This window comes from Bombina bombina, chromosome 1, assembly GCF_027579735.1.
Source record: "Bombina bombina isolate aBomBom1 chromosome 1, aBomBom1.pri, whole genome shotgun sequence".
NCBI lineage: Eukaryota > Metazoa > Chordata > Amphibia > Anura > Bombinatoridae > Bombina > Bombina bombina.
In genome coordinates, this window is record NC_069499.1 from 1,182,099,689 (window position 1) to 1,182,117,465 (window position 17,777).

Consider the following 17,777-nt stretch of genomic DNA (forward strand, 5'->3'; position numbering starts at 1 on the left):
GTCTGCAGCTTGAAGATCCAAAAGGCTTCTTTATATAGCAGTTTGGCTGTTCTATCACCTCCACGAATGGAAGGTCTGATATGATCAATCACCTGCCATTTGAAAGTAGCAACCACTTTATCATGTAAATGTATGAAATACCTGGCTAGATCAGAACACTCAGTGCCATTTTCAATGTTTTTAAGGCGCTCTTTGATCCTACTCCTACCCTCACGGGTGGTACACCCAACATACTGTTTTTTGCACTGAGTGCAATCCACCAAGTAGATCACAAACGTTTATCGACAGTTGGTATAGGAGTCAAGGTCGAAAACCTTCTGAGTAACATATGACTGAAAATTACGTGAAATTTGGGTAAATCCACATGATATACAATTACTGAAATGGCATTTGTAATGCCCTTTGACTTTCAACCAACTGTTTCTCATGGTAGGGGACTGGCGTAACAAGCTAGGGGACAGTGTATTGCCTAGAGTACAGCCTCTCCTTGGTACAAAATTGCAGCCCTGTGATATAAAATCTTTGAGGCTGTCCTCTGCTGTAAGTATTGGAAGATGCTTCTTCACAATATCACAAATGTCATCAAATTGAGCGCTATATGTAGTGATAAAAGTAGGCCTAGAGGAATTGAAATTTTTTCCCCTCTGTGTACTCAAGCTTGTTTCAGCTAAAAGCTGTTTTCTGTCCATACGACCAACCTCTAAAAGTGCACAATTAACCACTTTCTTTTTATAGCCTTTCTCCAACAAATTATTCATCAATAACAAGCATTCTTTCTCAAAGTCTTGTTCATCCGTGCAATTCCTTTTCACACGGATGAACTGGCCTTTAGTAACACCAAACCCCGTATATTTGGGGTGGTTGCTACGACCACGAAGTACAGCATTAGTGGCAATCGGCTTTCGATACAAAGATGTTTTGACACTATGAGTGTCATTATCCCCTATTAGAAGGAGATCCAAATATGGTATCGAAAGTCGATCCCATGCATATGTAAACTGAAGATTGATGTTATTATTATTCAAATAGTGAACAAAATCACTTATCCTCTGACAACCTCCCGTCCAAACGAACAGGAGGTCATGGATGTATCTTTTGTACATCTGTATCTCTGATTTGTATGGGTTTCACTCTCCAAAGACGTGGCACACCTCCCACCAACCCATAAACCGGTTGGCGTAGGCAGGGGCAAACTTTGCCCCCATAGCTGTATTTTAAATTTCTCCAATAAAGAACTTTTTTGACTTTGTAGGTTTTGAGGCTTGCTGGGTTCTTTCACTGTTTAAATGATGACTCCTGTTTTATTTCTGGGTTGCTCATAAGCCAAGAGTAGTTGTAAATGTATACTGTCCTGAAAAAGTGAAAAGCAAGCGTCTATAGACGTCTTTTAGGCAAAGGGCATAACCATAAAACACAATTCCATGTGCAGGAGCTCATTGGAGTGAAGCAGCTGGTGCAACCAACCAACTAATTGCAAACCAACTAATCGATTATGAGATTCGTTGAAAACTATTTTCATAATCGATTATATTGATTAGTTGCAGTTCTAAAGTGTTGTTTTATTATTATACTAAGGAGTGTATGATTTGTACTGCAAATATGTTTAATAAAAATGTTGCTGTATTATGCAAACCATTCTGAAACTGGCTAGAATTATTTTAATTAGAATTTGCTAGTGCTGGATAAAAATATGCTGTTGTTCTTTTTTTATATATATATATATATATATATATATATATATATATATATATATATATACACATACATACATTCACATCATTCAAGTTTCACTGTCAAGCATACAGACATCACAAAACTGCCTTTAAACCCTTTTTAAGCAACCCAATTAAAACAAGTACAGCAGAAAATGAGTTAAACACATAGTAGAAGTACTGTTCTGGATCAGCAGAGCTCTGTTGGTCCCAAGTGGAATCTACCGCTGATTCAATCAGCAAAACTAGCTGCACAACCCAGCTTTCTCTGATTGGCCCATTTGTTTGTGGGTCTTGAGAAGTACCTCCACAGCAACAGAGAGCCGAACCAATTGAAAATGTGTTTCTGCAGCTGGTTTGAATACAAATAATTCTTATCAACTTGCCTGAGTACACTGCCCATTCAAAAGAGTAGCTATGGGTATGTCTCCTTCATATGCTAAAATAAATATATATATTTTGTTGATTACTAAAAAAAAAAAAAGATATAATAATTTACTAACTATAACTCGTACATCAGTAAACTGACAACTTAAAACTCATTTTACACAGCGCTGCTTAACAGAGTTCCAGTCTGCATAACAGAGTTCCAGTCTGCGTACTGCAGCTCACATCTCTCGTTCCCTGCTGCTAGTGGTTATCTTAATACCTCCTCTCTTCACTAATCTCCGAGCAGAAAACTAGCCAATCAACAAAGGTATAAGTAACATCCTAATCACCAAAGAAGATCAAATCAGAAACTGAGGATTCTCGGCGTCAGCCAATCAGTAAAGGTTCTGTTTCCACGCGTGTTTACGATCTGACTTCAACCTCCTATTTACAATTGGTTAGTACAGTCTACCAATTAGCGTCGGAGAGAAGAATCGACGCATGCGCAGTGTTCAGATTACTGTTAGTGTCCCGGTAACGGCCTCGGTGCCGCATAATGTCTTTGCACGGTAAACGGAAGGAGATCTACAAATACGAGGCACCATGGACGGTATATGCTATGAATTGGAGCGTGAGACCAGACAAAAGGTTCCGCTTGGCACTGGGGAGCTTCGTGGAGGAATATAACAATAAGGTGAGAGAGGTGCAATCTATGTGTAAATACAGTGCACATATGATAAATGTACAACCGCAAGTGGTGCATTGTAAAGGATATAGGCCGTTTGTGAAGTGAGACAGCCTGTGTTTAGTTAGATCTGGGGAGTGCAACCTGTATATGGGCAGGTATTTGTTATGCGTGCATAGTTGGTAAAACAAGAAGTCAGTTATATAAACCTTTTGAGTGGCAAATGAATCTCAAAATCAAAACATTAAGGTAAGAAAATGTCTTCACTTGCACCTTTGTTGTGAGTAAATGTGTCTTTGGGTCATGTTGGTTTATTGCACCTCACATTCATTGTTTCTGGCATTCTCCCTTTTTCGTGCAGAAGTTATAACTAAAATTTAAATCCACTCTCTAATTCAATCTCACTTCTGCAACTTCTCACTAACAGCAGCCTGTCATAAATGTCATTGCCAAACTCCTCTTGCACACACAAAACGCTGGTATTGGTGCACATCTAATAAACAAAATATTTTTAAAAGCTACAAAAATCACCTATGCTTTTATATTAAAATTGGGATCAATTGACTGGTCCTAAAATACAATAATTTTGCTGCTATGGGCTGAATCATTCTGGCTTTTCTCATTAAAAAAGAATGAGACTCCCTGGATCTTTATACAACTCCAATAGATTGTCATGAGCACACACAAGCCTGTCCTTCCCTAAACTTTTTTTCTTTTAGGTTTAGAATAACATTCTAATTGGGCCCCCATAATATACAAATCCTCAACAATATTGTCCCCACTCATCCATAAACTCTGATCAGCACCTATTCCTCACCTTCTCTTTTAGTTCTATCTCATTCCTGTCTACAACACTACTCAAGAAGTGCTGTTATTCTGTAGAATTATTTGCTTCTTTCTTAAAAAAAAAAAAAAAAAAATGCTTTGTCTTTTTCCTAAATAAACACGCTTGTTTATGGGGGTGTACAGCCAACACTGACCTATTTATCATCTTAGATCCCTCACCTTCTCTCTTGACTGTTCATCTTCTGGTTTTTTTACATTGTAAGCTCACAAGCCCACCTCTTCTTTAGATCACCTTGAACAAATGTGTTCTACATCAGATGGTACCTTATGTCTAAAACCTCTTTTGTGTGATTATCTTTTTTCTTTTTTTGTGTGTGTTAACATTACCGTGAAATCATGACCCTAAAGGGATGGTGTTGTGAAATATGTTGACACATTATAAATAATTAAAATGTGCAGGTGTAGATTTAATTATATGTGTTGCAAATGAGGAAAGCGAGAGGAGTAGTAGGGGGATAGAAAAAAACTTTGAAGAGCTGCATGGCGTCCTTTTGATTATTAGGTTAGACAGCTGTGGTGCAGAAGAATACACATGCTCTGTGAAGGAGCATATAGACACTTTTACAAAACGAGATGACAGGTGCCTGGGAATGTGTGTACACTGTATTCTATTTCTGCTATGTACTCCACAGGTTCAATTGGTAGGGCTGGATGAGGAAAGCTCAGAATTTATTTGCAGAAACACTTTTGATCACCCGTATCCTACAACAAAGCTTATGTGGATTCCTGATACAAAGGGAGTGTATCCAGATCTGCTAGCCACCAGTGGGGACTATCTGCGAGTTTGGAGGGTGAGTGTTTTTTTTTTTTTTAATATATATATATATATATAATTTCACACTTTTATACCTGATGCTGTTCTCTTTTTTTTAAAGATGCTTATTTTTTATTTTTTTAACTTAAAAACCCAACCTATTCTGTGTTCCTACAATTTTTGTTTAGTCACAGGATGTCCCACACATGACTTATAGTGCAGTGACACTGTTTAAAATACCTTTTTAATGGAGAATATTTAAATATAATTCATGTGCACATACACAGTAAAAGCCTCATACTGAAACCAGTGATAAATTAGAGTAGTGGTTGACACATTTCTAGGAGCCAGCAGCTTTTGGCCATCCTTATGAGATATTAACTTGTTAGTTTATGGACACGACGCATGGAATAGAATACTTCACTTGTTGGTAGGATACAGTGTCACCCACATAAACTATTACTAGTGAGAAAACTGTCCTATCTCAAATCGGTGATAATAAAAAATGTAGCATCACGTATCCGTAACAATGCTTCTAGATTTGTGTATAGGTTTGACCCGACAACTTTTATTTTATGTTTTTTATTATTATTTTTCTAATTTTTTGCACTTATTTCATCAGGTGGGAGAAACTGAAACCCGTTTGGAATGTTTACTGAACAACAACAAGAACTCAGACTTCTGTGCCCCCTTAACCTCCTTTGATTGGAATGAAGTTGATCCAAATCTTCTAGGTAGGAGCCTTATAGAGGCACATGTAATAATCCATTTTTGTTCGCTTCCCATTTCTATATATGTATGTGTGTGTATGTATGTGTGTATATATATATATATATATATATATATATATATATATATATATATATATATATATATATATATATATATATATATATATATGTGTGTGTGTATATGTTACTTTTGTATTGGAATGAACATATTAGCTGTGTCTCAGATGTAGAGACGTATAAGATTATGGCATGTAAGAGAATGAAAGAAAAATGATAGAATAAACTTTTTCATTTAACACTCACCTACTAAAATCGTCTGCTTTTTAAATTCAGAAATTAGTTGGAATTTATCTTGTATGTACTACTTATGTTATTTAAAATAAATCATTCCTTGGTTACTTTTTTTAAAGGGACAATGTTTTAGATTGTCTTTGCCACACTTTGTCTGACAAGTGGTTTCACCTGTGCTCAGGTAAGGAAATACTTTAAATCTAGCTAATTTAGAGATATTTGAGGATTGGCGTTGATAAATGCTTTCATGTGAAACACGGCCTCTGTATCTATCACTTTATTTATGTTGCTAAGAAATAGGTAAACATTCCAGCTACAGCTAAATTGCACATCAGACATTTTGATTTTGAAAATAAGCATTACTTCTTGGTACCAGCATTTTAAATAATGCGTCTGCTCAGATAGCTGACTGAGTAGATATACTTAAACAAAGCATATCTAGATATGCTGCAATATATAGTAAAAACTTGCAATAAAACAGTGATATGTTTTTTGCCAGAAGCATTTTGTTTTCTAATACACTGCAAAAAATATTTTAATTTGATATGCAATTCAATTTTGGGTAGAATGTCTCTTAAAATAATTTTAATCCGTTTTTTATTTTTTTTGTAACAAAAATAGAAATGATTAACATTGTAAATAGTTTGTCATAACCCTTTAATCTGACCTTTGCTGAAATCATATCTAGTCCCAGAAGGACAGTCTGGTGTCAGTTTTTGAAGGATCAAGCTCAAATTATCACTGTTTGGTTTATCTTGTTTTGAGGGTTGTTGTGTTTTTTTTATTGTGTGTAGGGGGAAGATCAGTCACTAAACAGAAATGTAGTCTATGCTTTGTACCAATGCAGGCCACACACATTTCAGAGCAAACCCAGTGTCCCCTCTCTTTAAAATGAATAATTTAGTAAATGTACAAAAAAAGTCAGAGTAGAAGTTATTTATTATTCTTTATAAATCCCAGTACAATTTATCTGCAAAGCATTATACTCTGCACTGTGTAACAAGTTTCTTTTGTGCTCTTTTCAGGGACATCTAGCATTGATACAACATGCACCATTTGGGGACTGGAGACTGGACAGGTCCTGGGCAGGGTCAACTTGGTGTCTGGGCATGTAAAGACACAACTCATTGCACATGACAAAGAGGTGAGGAAGTACAGCTCATAAGATAGGTTACCTGCCTTTCATACACATCATTGCTCATTAAGGATACATAGGTTTATATGGGGTGTATAGTGAACATCTAAGTTACTTCAATAAACTGACATACCGCATAGAGTCAACAATACAGTAAAGGGAAGGAGTTAGGTGAAAGTGGGAAAGTAAGAATGTGCTGTGTAAGGAGGGTAAATTGCAGGCATCTGCATGTAATTATGTATATACTGCTATATGGGTTTAAAGAGTTTCGTGGTCTTCGTATATAGATATTAAGGTTGCTTATAAATAGGCAGTGGTTTAAAAAGGGTATAAACTGAACATGTTTAACCCCTCTCAAAACCATTCTTCACCTAGACAAAACTATAAAAATAATGAAATTAAAAAATACTATTAACAATTAACCTTTAGCCAATGAGATTGGTTTTTAACTCTTTTTAAACAGTACTAACCTGTACACAATTAGGTTTATGATTATGGTCACCAGGACTGGAATCGGTCAGACCATTTCTCTCATGGCTTAATACCCTGCTTGGAGTTTGGTGTTGACACTGCTTTAAAATAAAAAGAAACTTATTTGCGCTAGTGTAAACACACAGTAACACAGCTACAGCATATATCCAACAGATTTAAGTAATGTACAATTGAGACTCGGGATAAAAATGAAGTAAAAATATATATACACTGCCTATGAAACGGAACACTAGAGATAAAAAGCACTATGTAACATTAAAATATGTCTAAAAAAAGGCTATTTAAAAGTATATCATAATTTAATACACTGAATGAATTTATACAGCAAATGAAACAAACATTATTTCGTATTTAAAAATGGGTATCCCAAACATGTAACATAAGACATAAAACAGATAGGTCTGATCTCTTAGACTTATCGTGAAAGAAAAAAGTAGAAAAAGAAGAAGAAAGGGGAAACCCACTAGGTGCACAGATACAAAACCGTCACAAATGAAAAAAACGAAATAGGACTCGTACGAAACTACATACACACCGTCTATGGAATCGAAATAGTTCAGCTGAACTATTCCGATTCCATAGACACTGTGTTCTTCAGTGAGCAGACTGCAGTGGGAGCGGATAGCAGAGTTTTATACTGTAAGTTCAGATATACTCTTTATTTGAATATTTCAACACCATTTTGAGAAAAGTTTTTTTCTTTTCACTTCTTACAGAGGACATTGTGAATACAGCATTCATATTGCACATTGCTTATTCCGGAGCATCTTTGCCTTAAAGAGAGGAATTTAATATCCAAAATATCTAAGCTCCCTCAAATCAAGACGCTGTATTAACCCTGTTGAATGAATTTCTGTGTTCTACATTTGCATTGTAGTCCTGTGTTCTGCATTTGCATTGCAGTTAATCTGTTATTTGAGTGCATTTGTTTTTAGTGTTGCTCTGTTATATATTTAGTGCTATTGCATTGCATTCTACTTGCTGCTGTGTGGTATTTCTCTTATGTAGTTTCGTACGAGTCCTATTTCGTTTTTTTCATTTGTGACTGATTTGTATCTGTGCACCTAGTGAGTTTCCACTTTCCTTTCTTCTTCTTTTTCTTTTTTCTTTCACGATAGGTCTGATCTCTTACACTTATCTGTTTTATGTCTTATGTTACATGTTTGGGATACCCATTTTTAAATATGAAATGAAATAATGTTTGTTTAATTTGCTGTATTAATTCATTCAGTGTATTACATTTTATGATATACTTTTAAATAGACTTTTTAACCATATTTAAATATTACATAGTGCCTTTTATCTCTAGTGTTCCGTTTCATAGGCAGTATATATTTTTTACTTCATTTTTATCCGGAGTCTCAATTGTACATTACTTAAATCTGTTGGATATGCTGTAGCTGTGTTACTGTGTGTTTTCACTAGCGCAAATAAGTTTCTTTTTATTTTGTGCTCCTTTTAGTAAAATAGGTTTTTAGGGATTTTGGTTACCTTATTTGCTTGCATATAACCATACATTTTTATTTCCAGCGCTGTATCCACCCCAAATTTTGTTGACACGGCTTTGCCTACTTTTTAACATTTTGAAAATAAAATGTATGCTTTTTATTTACATTGAGGCTGGACTGCTTCAATAACCTATTGTTGTTTACACTTGGTTTCACCTGTCCCCCCTCCAAACTGTAAACATTAAAGATGCAAATATTCTGAAATCAAAACCTTTTCCGGTCCCAAGCAGTTTGGATAAATGGTTTTCTACCTGTACTTGGTATTCTACACAAGTGAAATATATCCAGGCTTGTTTACAGCACCATCTAATGGTGAATACTGTAGTTGGACCCATACATGTTGGAAACAACCCATTGTTTCAGATATAGATAGTAAAACTTAGTATTAAATGGTTGTCTCTTTCTCTGGCAAATATTCACAAATATTGATGGTGTTAACTGTCCTTGCAGTTGACCTTTATCCCAACACCCTCTAATGTTGCAATAACTTAGCTCCTTATCTTTTCTATGACAGGTGTATGATATAGCTTTCAGCCGAGCAGGTGGAGGTCGGGACATGTTTGCCTCTGTGGGAGCAGACGGGTCTGTGCGGATGTTTGACTTGCGCCACTTGGAGCACAGCACCATTATCTATGAGGACCCTCAGCATCACCCCCTGCTCAGACTGTGCTGGAACAAGCAGGACCCCAACTATTTGGCCACTATGGCAATGGATGGCATGGAGGTAAGACCTGAACGGTGATGTAGTCATGGTATCCACTGTGACCCTGACAGGGGGGATGGGCAATTCCATCATGTAATAGTTTCTCCTCAGCAGGTTGATAGACCTTTAAAAAATTAAAATATATAGAAAATGGACAGACTTTGCTGTGGAATAAGAATACTGAAGAGACATATACAGAAGGAGCTTTTCTTTGTTAACCTTCCTTTTTCTGCAGGTGGTGATTTTAGATGTCCGTGTACCCTGCACTCCAGTGGCTAGACTCAACAACCACCGTGCCTGTGTAAATGGCATTGCATGGGCCCCACACTCCTCCTGCCACATCTGTACTGCAGGTGAGCATTACTGCCCACCGTGTAATGCACACATTAGGCTGTCTCTGCCACAATACTTTTAAAACACTTTCAACTTCTTCTTTATTCTTTTGTATGAGTTGTAATCTTGTAATATGGGAGTGATGTCTCCCAGTGTTAAAACTAGATTATCAAGGGGCTTAATAAAGCTGAGTGTCTTTTTCAGAAAGAGCAATTCCAGAACAAGGGGTCATGATCTCAAGTTACACTTTTGGGCAGACTTGCCTATGTTTCTTATCTGCTGTCAAAATCTGTTTCTATGGATATAATTCCTGTTGCTTTTATATTCTTTTATTTATCCTCCACATTAAGGTGGTATCATTTGTGAGATGGAAGTTAGCAAATTAATGAACCACTACTGTGTGTGTATCTATTTTATTGTGTGTGTATACACAATACACATACATGCAGAGATGTAAGTGGAGGAGAAAAAAGCACAGCGGTTTGATACTCTTGGTGTACATATTAGGCTGTGTGAGTGCATTTTGGAGGAGAATAAACTGTCAATGTAGTAGATACTTCTTTTAAAGGGACAGTGTACTTACATTTCTTTATAATGCATATTAAAGAGCAGTAATTTATTTATTTTAACCAATTTTCATGCAATTTTTTTTTTTTTTTTTTTTTTTTTTTTTTAAGTAAAAAATGTTTTTATTGAAAAGAAATACATTTTGCATTCCTGGCTATTCATTGTCACCCTGATAGGGTCAACTCCCCCGCCTAGCTCAGCTGATTTGTCTCCATAAGTTTTAATAAGAAAAACTGAAATGTTGATTTAATAAAAAAATTTTTTTTAAATACATTCTTTGTTATGAAGAAAAAAGGATACAGATGTTTAAAAAATGTAACCTTTACTTGTCCCCTTTATTCACTGCTGTCCCTTCCTGTATTTTTACCCTTCAGCTGATGATCACCAGGCCCTAATCTGGGACATACAGCAGATGCCACGAGCCATTGAGGATCCGATTCTGGCCTATACAGCAGAGGGAGAAATTAACAATGTGCAGTGGGCAAGCACTCAGCCTGACTGGATTGCTATATGCTACAACAACTGTCTGGAAATTCTGCGAGTCTAAGGCTGTTTATTGTAATCTTTTCCATCTCCTACTTTTATCTCACATAGTGGGGTTTTTATACTTCCAGAACACCTCTTTCTCTCCCTTCTAATGTCCTAAAGAAAACTATCCTGCTGGATATCGGGCCTTGTTCACCAGGTAGTGCAAAATCCCATCACTGTCATTAGTGGTGCTCTTTTCAGCCCGAGAAAAGGGTACTATATCACATTATTGCAACATATGGATATTCTTTGTTTGAGTTAGCACTGCTTGGTAAGTTTTAGCGCAAGGGAGAACTGATTATAATGTACTCCCCTTTTTTCTGTTATATTTTTATTTCCGTGTAGTATCTGCTAGTTTTATTTTATATCCTTTATGTGTATGTAGGTAATGATATTTTGAGGGGGAGGTTTGCAGGCTGCCATATTTGTGTGTATTTGTAACTTGTTTTGTTGTTCTATCGTAGTGAAAATTTAGCCCCTTTCCTACAGTGACCAGTGGTAGCAGAAATAAGGGTCCAGCCTTCCTTGAGTACAGGCAAGTTATTCAGATAAGGCTCTCCCAGGTATACTTCTCACACAGTCCCTTTTTAAGCTGCAGCCATTCTTGCAGGTGAGGGAAAATTAATTACATTTACCTTTTGATCTGTTTTTTGCTTGTGATAACTGAAGTGGTCAGCCATTTTGATTAAAATAAACTTGGCCTGGTTTATAGTGTCTAGACTTCTTTTCTTCTGAGCACAAATTTGCAAAAAAAAAAATTCTATGGTAAAAATAAATACATAAAACAGAATCGCCGCCCACTCAGGTAACCTGAAGAGTTGGTATTAAAGTAATTTAGACTATAATACTAGCCAGAAAAGAACTGCATTATACTCAGGGGTTATACACTTTTATTAATTGCATATTGCAAATGTGTTTAAAATAAGTGTACATTAAATAACCACTTATAAATTAGAGAGATCATAAAATTAGCCTTGCTGTGGAAGCATCTTTATATGTCCCTAATATAAGTTTGAAAAGTTAGAAAAAAGTGTGGGGGGTTGATGTTTGTTCTAACTTTATAATGGTCTCAAATCAATGTAATCAAATTAAAGGGACATAAAGGTGCAAAAAGAAAATGCTTTTGCTTGTTAGAACATTTTATTATTGCACTTTTGCTTGCATATAACTGTGTTTATAAATTCTAAGGTCAGCTCCAGAGCAGTAATGCATTCTGGGATCTAACAGAACGCAGCCAGTGAACAAGAGACTATGCATATGTGCATAGCCACCAATCGTTAACGCATATAAAGTGTTATACTGTTTATTTACTGTAAATATTTCACATTCTAATGTTCTGAACATAGGTGAATATGTTCTATGTATTTTTAAATAGATATTCACATTCATATATATCCACAAAAACATTGTGTGTGTATATAAATTTATAAAATGTGTGTACAGTATCTCACAAAAGTGAGTACACTCCTCACATTTTTGTAAATATTTTATTATATATTTCTCTTGTAAGGTGTATCCAGTCCACGGATCATCCATTACTTGTGGGATATTCTCATTCCCAACAGGAAGTTGCAAGAGGACACCCACAGCAGAGCTGTAATATAGCTCCTCCCCTAACTGTCATAGCCAGTCATTCTCTTGCAATTGTTCATTTGACTAAACTAACGGCTAAGAATTCTGGTTTTGCTATACATGCGCGCAGAGCGCTATGGCTTAGATCATGGTCAGCTGACGTGACTTCAAAATCTAAGCTACTTAACATTCCCTTCAAGAGGCAGACCCTATTCGGGCCTGGTTGAAGGAGATTATTGCTGATATCACTGGAGGAAAAGGTCATGCCCTTCCTCAGGACAGGTCCAAATCTAGGGCCAAACAGTCTAATTTTCGTGCCTTTCAAAACTTCCAAGGCAGGTGCGGCATCAACTTCCTCTAATAATAAACAAGAGGGAACTTTTGCTCAATCCTAGACGGTCTGGAGACCAAACCTGACATGGAAAAAAGGTAAGCAGGTAAAAAAGCCTGCTGCTGCTGCCTCTAAGACAGCATGAAGGAACGGCCCCCTATCCGGGAACGGATCTAGTAGGGGGCAGACTTTCATTCTTTGCCCAGGCGTGGGCAAGAGATGTTCAGGATCCCTGGGCGTTGGAAATTATATATACATGACTAAGGACCTATAGCAGGTCTGAAACGTTGTATGTTTGTCTAAGACCCCATTCATGAAGAAATAAAGGTCTTTTAATTATTGGTGGCTGGAACAAATCATTATTTCTACGTTGGAAATTATATCCCAGGGATATCTTCTGGACTTCAAAGCTTCCCCCCCAAAAGGGAGATTTCACCTTTGACAATTATCTGCACACCAGATAGAGAGAGGCATTCTTACACTGTGTACGAGTCCTCCTAGTTATGGGAGTGATCCATCCAGTTCCAAAGGAGGAACAGGGGACAGGGTTTTTACTCAAATCTGTTTGTGGTTCCCAAAAAAGAGGGAACCTTCAGACGAATTTTGGATCTAAAGATCTTAAACAAATTCCTCAAAGTTCCGTCGTTCAAGATGGAAACTATTCGTACCATCCTACCACTGATCCAGGAGGGTCAATATATGACTACAGTGGATCTAAAGGATGCTTATCTTCACATTCCGATACTCAAAGTTCATCATCGGTTTCTCAGGTTTGCCTTTTAAGACAGGCATTACCAGTTGTAGCTCTTCCCTTGGGATTAGCTACTGCCCCAAGAATCTTACAAAGGTTCTAGGGTCACTTATGGCGGTCCTAAGGCCGCGGGGCATAGCAGTAGCCCCTTATTTAGACGACATCCTGATACAGGCGTCAAACTTCCAAATTGCCAAGTCTCATACGGACGTAGTACTGGCATTTCTGTGGTCGCATGGGTGGAAAGTGAACGAGGAAAAGAGTTCTCTATCCCCACTCACAAGAGTTTCCTTTCTAGGGACTCTGATAGATTCTGTAGAAATGAAAATTCACCTGACGGAGTCCAGGTTATCAAAGCTTCTAAATTCCTGCCGGGTTCTTCATTCCATTCCGCGCCCTTCGGTGGTTCAGTGTATGGAAATAATCGGCTTAATGGTAGCGGCAATGGACATAGTGCCGTTTGCACGCTTACATCTCAGACCGCTGCAACTATGCATGCTCAGTCAGTGGAGCGGGGATTACACAGATTTGTCCCCTCAACTGAATCTGGACCAAGAGACCAGGGATTCTCTTCTCTGGTGGCTATCTCGGGTCCATCTGTCCAAAGGTATGACCTTTCGCAGGCCAGATTGGACAATTGTTGCGACAGATGCCAGCCTTCTAGGTTGGGGTGCAGTCTGGAACTCCCTGAAGGCTCAGGGATCGTGGACTCAGGAGGAGTCTCTCCTTCCATTAAATATTCTGGAACTAAGAGCGATATTCAAGGCTCTTCAGGCTTGGCCTCAGTTAGCAACTCTGAGGTACATCAGATTTCAGTCGGACAACATCACGACTGTAGCTTACATCAACCATCAAGGGGGAACGAGAAGTTCCCTAGAGATGTTAGAAGTTTCAAAAATAATTCGCTGGGCAGAGATTCACTCTTGTCACCTATCAGCTATCCATATCCCAGGTGTAGAGCACTGGGAGGCGAATTTTCTAAGTCGTCAGACTTTTCATCCGGGAGAGTGGGAACTCCATCCGGAGGCATTTGCACAACTGATTCATCGTTGGGGCAAACCAGAACTGGATCTCATGGCGTCTCGCCAGAACGCCAAGCTTCCGTGTTACGGATCCAGGTCCAGGGATCCCAAGGCGACACAGATAGATGCTCTAGCAGCGCCCTGGTCTTTCAACCTGGCTTATGTGTTTCCACCGTTTCCTCTGCTCCCTCGACTGATTGCCAAGATCAAGCAGGAGAGAGCATCAGTGATTCTGATAGCACCTGCGTGGCCACGCAGGACCTGGTATGCAGATCTAGTGGACATGTCATCCTTTCCACCATGGTCTCTGCTCTGAAACAGGACCTTCTACTTCAGGGTCCTTTCAACCATCCAAATCTAATTTCTCTGAGGCTGACTGCCTGGAGATTGAACGCTTGATTTTATCAAAGCGTGGCTTCTCCAAGTCAGTTATTGATACCTTAAGACAGGCACGAAAGCCTGTCGCCAGGAAAATTTACCATAAGGTATGGCGTAGATATCTTTATTGGTGTGAATCCAAGGGTTACTCATGGAGTAAGGTCAGGATTGCTAGGATATTATCTTTTCTCCAAGAAGGTTTGGAAAAAGGATTGTCAGCTAGTTAAGCGTCTGGCAGATGTTCCAGACGTTCAGGAATTTTGTCAGGCTTTAGTTAGAATCAAGCCTGTGTTTAAACCTGTTGCTCCACCATGGAGCTTAAACTTGGTTCTTAAGGTTCTTCAAGGAGTTCCGTTTGAACCTCTTCATTCCATAGATATCAAGCTTTTATCTTGGAAAGTTCTTTTTTTTGGTAGCTATTTCCTCGGCTCGTAGAGTCTCTGAGCTATGTGCCTTACAATGTGATTCTCCTTATCTGATTTTTCATACGGATAAGGTAGTCCTGCGTACCAAACCTGGGTTCTTACCTAAGGTGGTATCTAACAAGAATATCAATCAAGAGATTGTTGTTCCATCCTTGTGTTACACAATTTGGACGTGGTCCGTGCTTTAAAGTTTTACTTACAAGCTACTAAAGATTTTCGTCAAACATCTGCTTTGTTTGTTGTCTACTCTGGACAGAGGAGAGGTCAAAAGGCTTCGGCAACCTCTTTTTCTTTTTGACTAAGAAGCTTAATCCGCTTAGCCTATGAGACTGCTGGACAGCAACCTCCTGAAAGGATTACAGCTCATTCCACTAGAGCTGTGGCTTCCACTTGGCCTTTAAAAATGAGGCTTCTTTTGATCAGATTTGCAAGGCGACGACTTGGTCTTCGCTTCATATTTTTTCAAAATTTTACAAATTTGATACTTTTGCTTCTTCGGAGGCTATATTTGGGGGAGAGGTTTTACGGGCAGTGGTTCCTTCCATTTAAGTTCCTGCCTTGTCCCTCTCTTCATCCGTGTACTTTAGCTTTGGTATTGGTATCCCACAAGTAATGGATGATCCGTGGACTGGATACACCTTACAAGAGAAAACACAATTTATGCTTACCTGATAAATTTATATCTCTTGTGGTGTATCCAGTCCACGGCCCACCCTGTCATTTTAAGGAAGGTAATTTTTAAATTTAAACTACAGTAACCACTGCACCCTATGGTTCCTCCTTTCTCGGCTTGTTTTCGGTCGAATGACTGGCTATGACAGTTAGGGGAGGAGCTATATTACAGCTCTGCTGTGGGTGTCCTCTTGCAACTTCCTGTTGGGAATGAGAATATCCCACAAGTAATGGATGATCCGTGGACTGGATACACCACAAGAGAAATAAATTTATCAGGTAAGCATAAATTGTGTTTTTCATGTGACAACACTGAAGAAATGACACTTTGCTACAATGTAAAGTAGTGAGTGTACAGCCTCTATAACAGTGTAAATTTGCTGTCCCCTCAAAATTATAACACACAGCCATTAATGTCTAAACCGTTGGCAAAAAAAGTAAGTAAATGTCCAAATTGGGCCCAATTAGCCATTTTCCCTCCCCGGTGTCATGTGACTTGTTAGTTTTACAAGGTCTCAGGTGTGAATGGGGAGCAGGTGTGTTAAATTTGGTGTTATCGCTCTCACACTCTCTCATAATGGTCATTGGAAACTCAACATGGCAAAGAACATGGCAAATATTCTGAAAAAAATAATTGTTGTTCTACATAAAGATGGCCTAGGCTATAAGTAGATTGCCAAGACCCTGAAACTGAGCTGCAGCATGGTGGGCAAGACCATACAGCGGTTTCACAGGACAGGTTCCCCTTAAAACAGGCCTTGCCATGGTTGACCAAAGAGGTTGAGTACACGTGCTCAGTGTCATATTCAGAGGTTGTCTTTGGGAAATAGACGTATGAGTGCTGCCAGCATTGCTGCAGAGGTTGAAGGGGTGGGGGGGTCAGCCTGTCAGTGCTCAGACCATACGCCGCACACTGCATCAAATTGGTCTGCATGGCTGTCTTCCCAGAAGGAAATCTTTTGTAAAGATGATGCACAAGAAAGCCTGCAAACAGTTTGCTGAAGACAAGCAGACTAAGGACATGGATTACTAGAACCATGTCCTGTGGTCCGATGAGACCAAGATAAACTTATTTGGTTTAGATGGTGTCAAGCGTGTGTGGCGGCAACCAGATGAGGAGTACAAAGACAAGTGTGTCTTTCCTTAAATACAGTCAAGCATGGTGGTGGGAGTGTCATGGTCTGGGCCTGTATGAGTGCTGCCGAAACTGGGGAGCTACAGTTCATTGAGGGAACCAGGAATGCCAACATGTACTGTGACATACTACAGCAGAGCATGATCCCCCTCCCTTCGGAGACTGGGCTGCAGGGCAGTATTCCAACATAACGACCCCAAACACACCTCCAAGGCGACCACTGCCTTGCTAAAGAAGCTGAGGGTAAAGGTGATGGACTGGCCAAGCATGTCTGCAGACCCAAACCCTATTGAACATCTGTGGGGCATCCACAAATGGAAGGTGGGGGAGCGCAAGGTCTCTAACATCCACCAGCTATGTGATGTCGTTATGGAGGAGTGGAAGAGGACTCCAGTAGCAACCTGTGAAGCTCTCGTGAACTCCATTCCCAAGAGGGTTAAGGCAGTGCTGGAAAATAATGGTGGCCACACAAATTATTGACACTTTGGGCCCAATATGGACTTTTCCACTTAGGGGTGTACTCAATTTTGTTGCCAACAGTTTAGACATTAATGGCTGTGTGTTGTTATACAGGCTGTGCACTCTCTACTTTACATTGTAGCAAAGTGTAATTTCTTCAGTGTTGTCACATGAAAATATATAATAAAATATTTACAAAAATGTGAGGAATGTACTTACTTTTTTGAGATACTGTATGTATTTATGAATAAATAGAACATATTCTTCTATGTGAAGAACATTGGAATGTGAAAATTAAGTCAGGTTTGGTTCCCTGCTCTTTGTTAAAAATGCTGTGCTCCCATTTCTCCTTTTATTTATGTAGCCTTTTTGTGTTTT

General features: G+C 38.6%; 1 protein-coding gene across 1 annotated transcript; it reads left to right on the forward strand.

Annotated features, from left to right (window-relative positions):
* Positions 1-2,575: 2,575 nt before the first annotated feature.
* On the forward strand, positions 2,576-11,368 carry DCAF7 (DDB1 and CUL4 associated factor 7). The gene is made up of 7 exons (XM_053694327.1): positions 2,576-2,775; positions 4,245-4,403; positions 4,989-5,100; positions 6,414-6,532; positions 9,038-9,247; positions 9,462-9,579; positions 10,501-11,368. Exons 1-7 carry the CDS (start codon positions 2,638-2,640, stop codon positions 10,671-10,673), a joined length of 1,029 nt encoding a protein of 342 aa, XP_053550302.1. The 5' UTR covers positions 2,576-2,637; the 3' UTR covers positions 10,674-11,368.
* The last annotated feature ends 6,409 nt before the right edge of the window (positions 11,369-17,777 follow it).

What these genes read in the sequence shown, in the direction of transcription:
- DCAF7 (XM_053694327.1), top strand. Translation starts at nt 2,638, where the DNA reads ATGTCTTTGCACGGTAAACGGAAGGAGATCTACAAATACGAGGCACCA. An exon ending in TGGAGGAATATAACAATAAG is followed by an intron (nt 2,776 to 4,244) that starts GTGAGAGAGGTG and finishes TGTACTCCACAG; the next exon opens with GTTCAATTGGTAGGGCTGGA. An exon ending in ACTATCTGCGAGTTTGGAGG is followed by an intron (nt 4,404 to 4,988) that starts GTGAGTGTTTTT and finishes TTATTTCATCAG; the next exon opens with GTGGGAGAAACTGAAACCCG.